This window comes from Petaurus breviceps, unplaced genomic scaffold (assembly GCF_028583685.1).
Source record: "Petaurus breviceps papuanus isolate PSGF00001 unplaced genomic scaffold, PetGlider_PUasm1.0 138, whole genome shotgun sequence".
Lineage (NCBI taxonomy): Eukaryota > Metazoa > Chordata > Mammalia > Diprotodontia > Petauridae > Petaurus > Petaurus breviceps.
This window is the reverse complement of record NW_027185694.1, coordinates 31615052-31623526: the sequence shown is the minus strand read 5'-3', so window position 1 is coordinate 31623526 and position 8475 is coordinate 31615052. Positions and strand designations below refer to the sequence as shown.

Here is an 8475-nt window from a genome sequence, read left to right as displayed (position 1 = left end):
TGTGTGTGTGTGTGTGTGTGTGTGTGTGTGTGTGTGTGTGTGTGTGCGTAAGGGACAGATGTGGGGCCTGGACACAGGAGAGGATGGGTGATACTTGGGGGCCAGAGACAGGAGTGGAACCCTGACAGAAGACAGACATGCAAGGGTGAACACAAGGGCAGGTGTGCAGAGCAGGGCACAGGTCTCCTCTCTCAGGAGTCTCAAGCCAAGTCCCCAAACCAGCAGCAACCATGGTTTGATTCCTTTGCTTTCATTCAGAGGGTTTTTTAAAAAGTTTTTTTTTTGGCTGGGGTGGGGGTGGGGGTGGGAAAGATGCCCAGCTGAGGGGCAGGAGCAGAGACAGAGAGCTTGGTACTGTACAGTAAAGTTAACATAGGTGTGTTTTTGGGAATACTGATTTCTTTCCATAAAGTTGAATTTGCATAATGCAAATTTACATAAAGCAGGAACTGTCTGTATATATGAATATACATATATATAAATTCTGGCACTGTATTATATTTATTATATATCCATAGTACACACGCACACACACATGCATTTAAGTGTGTGTGTGTATTTTCCCCCTTTCATCTCTGCCAAAGTAGGCTTGGTGACATCTCCGCTGAGAAGTTGGGTTAGCAGGTAGTTAATTCCATCCGTGGGGGAGTATAGCCCTTGGCCTGACTCATTAGCCATTCATTAACTAAACCATGGAGCTATCCTCAGGTCTGCTATTGTTCCGCACAGTTGGACTCAGCTCCCTGTTTTATTTACTGGGACTTGTTCTGAAACATTCATTGCACAGCTTAGGGGTGAGGGTGGGGGTGGGGAGCATTTCTGCTGCAACTGTGCAATGATAGAGCCTTGTTGCAGCTAATAAGTTGGGGTGCACCTAGAGAGAGCTGTAAAAAGACCTGGGAAGCGACTCTCTAGGCTGGAGGAGCTGGATGGGCCATCTGAGATCATTTAGTCCAGCCTGTATTTGAGTGTATATAGTCCTCTACAGCACTGCTTACAGGTGGCCATCTGGCCTCCACTTGAATACCTCCAGTGATGGAGAGATCCCTACCTCACAAGGCAGCCCAGTTCACTTAGGACAATTCCAACTGTTAGTAAGTTTTTCTTCACACTGAATCCAAACCTGCCTTTCTTCACCTGTTCCCCAATTCTCCTATGCCTACCCTCTGGGGTATGGAAGAACATGTCTAATCTTTCTTCCATATCTGTAGTGTTCATATCCCCTCTCAGCCTTCTCTTTTTTCAGGATAAACTGTCTCAATTCTTTTATTGATCTTCATTTGATTTGGTTTCCAATCCTCGCACCACCCCCAATCATCCTCCTCTGAACATGCTTCAACTCCTCAATATTCTTCTTTTTTGGGGGAGGGAAGTCAGGGTAAGGAGGCAACTGGAGTTGACTTACCCAGGGTCACATAGCTAGTAAATGCCTAAGGCCAGATTTGAACTTGGGTTCTCCTGACTCCAGACTTAGGGTTCTATTCACTTCACCACCAAGATGCCCCCCTCAATAGACTTCTTTAAATGTGGTCAGTAGAACTAAACAAAATACTCCAGATGGTGTCTGACCAGGGTGGAGTACAGTGGGACCTGGCACCCATGGAACATTGTCAACCCACACATACATTCTAGCGGCAAGATCACTTACGATTTGGGTATCGGCTGTGGTGGCAATCCAGTCGGAAATCTTCATCCTCAGTCCCATCCCCCTTCTCATTCCTGAAAAAAAAAATGTACCTAGTGTGAATGGATGAGCTTTTCTAGTTGTCACTTAGACACGGGCCATGCCACAACCCGGTCCTAAGATACCCCTTCAGCTTTATTACACGTCAAAATTATTTCTCATAGGATTGTAGCTCTAGAGCTGTATGGAACCTCAGGGACCATCTATGAATCCTCAGAGAACCGTTGTTTAATCTGCTAAGTGAAGATAATACTTGTACTACTTACTACCTTAAAGGATTATGGGCAAAGTACTTGGCGAAGATGTGTATACATATAATATACACATATACTATACACATGCATACACATATTACACATACAGACAGCTCAGTGGCTCAGGGATAGAGTGCTGGGTCTAGAGTCAGACAGATCAGAGCTCAAATCTGACCTCAGATATTTACTAGCTGTGTGATGTCACTTAACCTCTCTTTGCCTTAATTCACTGGAGAAGTAAATGGCAAACCACTCCAGTATCTTTACCAAGAAAACTCCATGGACAGTATTGACAGCTCTTAGTGCATCACCAAAGGACTGAACAACAAAATCACACACATATATGTATACATACATACATATGTCTGTATATATAAATTACATTTGTGCATATGAATAAGTTATTATTCACTTAGTGGTTCTTTCCCCACCCATGATACCTGATAGCAATTGTGTCTCCTGAGCAGTCCAGTGCCACACACACTTTCCTGAAAACATATAACATAGACATTTGTTTCTGGTTTCCCATTGGAGTTACCCTGGGCCATGTTTATTCTCTGTTCTCTTAAACTTTTGCAATCATCATATCTGTAGCATATGATGAGCTGGGTCTGAATTTAGTTCAGAGGAAGACAGGCAGAAGGATATTCTGGGAGTGAGGTTAATGGCAAAAAAACAAAGGCCAAGTTGGAACATAAAAAGAAGGAAGAGGAAAAGGAGGAAGAAAAGGAGAAATTGTATGTTGGCAGAGTGTGGAATTAGGGCGTTCCCTAATTCCCAACTACCCCTTCCTGGGTGCGTGCAGTGAGGATAGAGATTCCCCAGGAGAACCCTATCTACCACTGCCACCAGACTAAATGTCCCAGCATTCATAGCTTGGTTTGGAGAATAGTAGGAAAAGAACTGCAAAGGAGGGGGTTGGGTTAGACATTCCTCTGGCATTCCTTCAACTTCTAAATCTATGCTCCTGTGATCACTTTTACATGCAATCATTTGCCAAGTCTTCTTTCTTCATAAAAATCCCTCTTCATGCCACTACCCTAGTCCAGGCCTTCATTCGAACTTTTTTTAAAAAAACAAAAATCTATAATTGGTCTCGCTGCTTCCTGTCTTTCCCTATCTTCAATACATCTTCCACATAGCTGCCAAAATAATGGTCCTAAAGCACAGATCTGACCACGTCCCTCCTCTGCTCAAAAATCTCCAGTGTTTCCCTTTTGCTTCTAGTCTAAACTATACGTTCCTCCTTTGTTGCTGTTGCTCTTCTGGCTCAGTCATGTTCTACTCTGTGTGATCTGATTTGGGGTTTTCTTGGCAAAGATCCCGGAGTGGTTTGCCATTTCCTTCTCCAACTCATTTTACAGATGAGGAAACTGAGGTAACAGGTTTAAGTGACTTACCCAGAGTCACACAGCTAGTTTCTGAGGCCAGATTTGAATTCAAGAGGATGAGTCTTCCTGACTCCAAGTCCAGCGTTCTATACCTAGCTGTACCACCTAGCTGTTTCACCTGTACAGTTTGGCCTACCTTTCCTCCCAGTTCTAAATTTGTGATATCATTTCACACTGTTCCCTTTTCTGCATTCCACATTCCAGCCAAAATGGCTTACTTGCTATTGCCCACACATGATACATGACATCTGTCTTTGCACAGGACATGCTCCTCCCTGTAACGTTCTGACTCCTCCACTGTGCCCTTAGAATCCCTAGCTCCCTTCAGAGTCAGCCTCAATGCCCTGTCCTACATGAAGCCCTTTTAAATTCATCCCTCTATTCTCAGTTGTTGAATGGTCCTTCCTTTGAAATCACTCCATACTTAGCTTTTATTTATCTGTGATTATATTGTTTCTCCCCAGGAGGATATAAGCCCCTTGAGGGCAGACACTTTTCATTTTTGTATTTGTATTCCCCTTAATGGGCACTAAGTAAGTCTTTGTTGAACTGAATGTGGAATAGGGATGTTTATTGCTTTTTTGTTTCCTCTTAAGGAAAAGAGTTAATATTTAAGCTAAGCTTACTACTCTTCTCTTAAACCTTCATCATCATTATAGCTGTAGCAACGTTGTACAGGGTGTGGATAACATATAAATATATATAACATTTACGTAACATTTCTGGCTATACTTTTGGCCTCTAGTCAGCTAGTGTTCATGAGATTCAAAACCATATTGTATAAGGATCAGTTGAAGGAAGTGGTATAGGTTTGACCTTGAGAATAAGTCAAGATGGTTTTTGGTGGTGAGAGGGTCCCCATGCCCCAAATTTACTAAGTAAAGCAGATTCAATCACACACTAATTTTAGAAATATTTACTGAGTCACAAGATAACATTGTGCTAGTAGATTTTTGTGTAAACTACAAAGCAGGATAAACATAATTTCTACCTTCAAGGAGCTTACCATGGAGAGCATGGCATAGAAGAAAGGGCATGGACAGAGGCTAGCTCTGGTTCCCCCACTAACTGACTGTGTGTGTGACCCTGAATGAGTCACTTACCTTTTTTTGGATTTAAATTCCACTCCCACTCTATTCATAGGAGAGGCACTTCCTTCCCTGGCACTCTCTGTGCCATCACACATGTGTACATAAAAGGTAAACAACTACATGAATTAAACTAATCATATAAGATATGTCACATGGCAGTTATTATATAAGATCCCAAAGAGGGACTAGACTTGGCACGAGAGGGAAGAATAAGGACACAGAGATGGAAATTTCAGGGATAAATTTAGGTTTACTATGAGGAAAAACTTGCTAATAATTAGTTATTCAAAAGTAGAATAGGCTGCCTCATGAAGAAGCCCTTCCTTCACTCAAATGGGGGGGCATCTTCAAACTAAGGGTGGATGACCCCTTATTGGTGGAGGGGGAGTGTTAGAAAGGGAATTCTTGTTCAAATATGGGTTGGGTCAGATGGTCAACTGAGGTCCTTCCCAAATCTCCAATTCTGTGATTTTATGAGTGATACAGATAATTAGTGTTGTAGGAACTCATGGGAGGAAATTATTTCACTGGTCTGATGGGACTAGGGAAAATTTTGTGGAAGAGTGAATAGAACTTAGCTAGGCTGGAGAGTCTTCTAGGAGTAAGAAATAGTGTAGGTAAAGACACAATGGGACCATATGAAGGGATTTGAGTAGAGCAGCCTGTCTCAAGCAGAGAAGAATAGTAGGAGAAAAGGTAGGTTGGAGTCAGATCATGAAGAGCTTTGAATGCCATGCTGAGTAGTTTGAATTTTTTCCTATAGCCAAGGAAGAATCGTTAAAAATTTTTTTCAAAGAGAAGAATAGCATGATGCAGGTGCTGTTCTAGAAAGATTGATATGGCATTTTGCAAACAGTGGATTGAGAGGAAGAGACCAGGTGTATCACTGGTCTAAGCAAGAGGTGATTAGTAGGGGAAAGATGTGAAGAATCTTAGGAAGAAAGGCATGACAGGACTTGGTGACTGATGAGATGTCGGGAGCAAGGGGGAGGGCTTTCAAGGGTTTCAACTCTGGGTGAGTGGATGAGAGACTGTTCAAATCACTGACGCAAATGGGGATATCTGAGCAAGGAACTGTTTGGCAGCAGAATGAATTCAGTTTTAGATAAGGCGGAGTTTGAGGTGGATGACAGCGGTAGAAATGTCCAGCAGGCAGACATGGTCCAATTTAATTCCTTTGGGAGGGAGCTGACATTTCTACTCTGTTTGGCCTAGAAATGTTTGTTGCTTTTCTTTTTTTCATTCTATTTGTGAATCAGTGTAGTTTTAGGGACAGTGGGTCAGGAGGCAAAAGGCTAACGTTTGAGCTTCAGCTCTGACGCTCGCTAGCTCTCAGTTTCTACACCTGTAAAATGAGAACATTTGCACTTATCTTCTAGGGCTGTTTTTTTGTTTTGTTTTTTTTGGTGTGTGTGAGGAAAGTACTTTGTAAACTCTGAAGTACCATAGAAAGGAATTTCACACACTGAGTCAGAGAAAATCAGAGTTGCACTTCTAAGAGCAGAGATTTCAAGCCAGAAGGAATTGAGTCCAAACTTCTCATTTTTAGAGATGAGAAAACAGGACCAGAGAGGATGAGTATCCAAACTCACGTGATTGATATGTGGTAGAGCCATCAAGATCACTTAAACAAAGAGGCAAGGTGAAATAGGTTTCTCTTTTAATTAATTGCATTTAAAGAGGGAGGTAACATAACTCCAGTGGGAGGAACATTGGAACTAGGGTTAAGAAAATTTGGTTTCTGATCCTGACTGTTGCTAAGTATTTCCATGTCCTTGAGCAAATAGGTTCTAAAATCTGGGCCTCAGCTTCCTCATCTATAAAGTGAGATAATTTGACTTGATCTCTCAGGGTCCCTTCCAGATCCAAATTCAACGATCTTAACAAAAGTAAGGGGCAATAGTTGCTATTTCTATTGTTCTGGGGTCAGGAAAAACATTTGATCATCACTGGTAATTTTGAATTCTCCCCTCAGATGCATTGTAATTCCCCTATTCCAGGCCAAAACCCTATATACACTTCTGGCTCCCACAAACTCAGAAAGCAATAATGAAACTGGAGAAGGTGCAGAGAAGGGCAAATGAAATGACAATTGGTATGAAGGGGCAACATAAAAGCATATCCGGAAAAAATGAATATTTTTCAGTCTGGAAAGACAAAGATTTACAAGCACCACTGATCACATATATACCTCTCCTGTCCCTATTGCTCTTCCTGCACAAAGTAACTTATCTGGTCAAAGTTCATTCTTCGACAGATCATAAGATCAAAGAATTCAGAGCTAAAAGGGGCCTTAGATACCATCTAGTTTAACCTACTTTTAAAGACAGAGGTCAAGTGACTTGCCCAAGGTCATGTAGCTAGTAAGGAAAAGACCCAGATTGATAGGCAATAAAGATGAATAATTACTAAATGACTACTAAAGATGAATAATGCAGGTCCTTACCTGACATTAGAAGCCTAGCAGGCAAGATGGTTAGGTAGCCAAGTACCTACTTTCAACAGTCACAATAAACTCTGTCTCTTTTGTCCTGAAGCAGATTTTAACTGCTGAAATCCCCAGAAGGGTTATAGTTCTGAGATGAACATTGGGAGATTCTTGTGGTGTTTAGAAATTAAAACTTTGATAGGAAGAAGGGCTTTGATAAAGCTTTAAGAAACTCAACGATGCAGAACAGTTATAGCCAGCAGCAGAGAAAGGCAGACGACTTACTCATGGCCTGGGGCTTATGATGTCAGTACTCACTACGGGGGTGGGGGGGGGGGCATTGTCATGAACAATTCATGTTAAGAACAGGTTCTGGTTCTGTCAAATTTCACCGAATTTTTTTTTTGGGGGGGGTGCAGGCAAATCACTCCAAGTATGTTCCCTCTCTCTTATTTCCTACCCTGGGCACTAAGAAGTAATAGAATCAGAGTATATTAGAGCTGGAAGGGACTTTAGAGGTCATTTAGCTCAATCCTTTCATTTCACAAATGAGGAAACTGAGGACTGGAGACTTGCCCAAGTTTGCACAATTCATTCAGAGTTCAGGATTTAATATGTGATCCTCAGTGGCACCGGAAATACTTCTGATCCTGGTGATCTTTCTCTCTGCCCCTTATTTTTGTTTTCACTGACTTTTTTCTGAATGTCAGGAAAGTACAGTGAAATAACAAGGGTTCGCATTTATTTGGTGTTTTCAAGTTAACCAAGCAGCCACATCCCCCCACATAAACTCATGGGTAAATATAGATAAGGCTGAGAGAAGGGTTTACCTGCCCATGGAATCCTCTCCTCCGCTATTAGTTACACTGCAGAAGCTATGGGGAGAATTCAGGCTGAGATAATGGGGCCTATTTATCATCTGGACATGAGAAGTTGGAAAATATTGATTCCAATATATTTACAATAGCTACATGTGTCTGCTTCCACCTGGGGTGACGGTAGAGGTGTCAGTGATGACCATGTTTTTGTAAAGATGATTTTTCTGTCATTCTAGGGTAGAAGAATAAGGCCTTATAGTAGACAAGTACATTGTATAATAGGAAATGAAGTCAAAATTTAAAGAAGACAAGCTTTGAAACGGGGTTGAGATGATATCTGTTTAGTTCAGAGATTATATACAGAGAATATGAGTTATCACCAAATATTAGAATTTGAAGGAACCTTACAATATTGAACATAGAATGTCAGAGTTGAAAGGCATCTTAAAGCTTAAAACACAAAAAGTTATAACAAAGAAAGGTGGTGGCAAAGCTGGGTCTGGAATGGAGATCTCCCCTTTCCATTACATATTGTTCAGTCCTTGTTTTCAGGTACTGCCAAGAACCTCTCCTTTTCCAGGGAGGCAGCTGTGTACTCTGCCCTTTGGGGGTGGAAAGGAGAAATAGAAAGAGCTCTGCCAACTTCCTTAACCAAATTTAACTCCCTCTCTCTAATCTGTGCATAAAAATGAACAGAAAAATGGTCAGTTTGTCCAAGGCAAGGATTTTCATAGATGATGCTAGGGTTGAAAAACTACAACCTATTTCTTTGAGGCATAATGATGGCCATCTCATGACCAGCTGCAAAG

General features: G+C 41.6%; 1 protein-coding gene across 1 annotated transcript in view; it reads right to left on the bottom strand.

The window, feature by feature from the left end:
- GSG1L (GSG1 like) overlaps positions 1-8475 on the bottom strand; it is a 380886-nt gene that overhangs the window by 14693 nt on the left and 357718 nt on the right. Inside the window, exon 6 of the mRNA XM_069064135.1 lies at positions 1649-1719. Coding sequence (XP_068920236.1) covers positions 1649-1719 — 71 coding nt within the window. The remainder of the gene's footprint in view (positions 1-1648; positions 1720-8475) is intronic.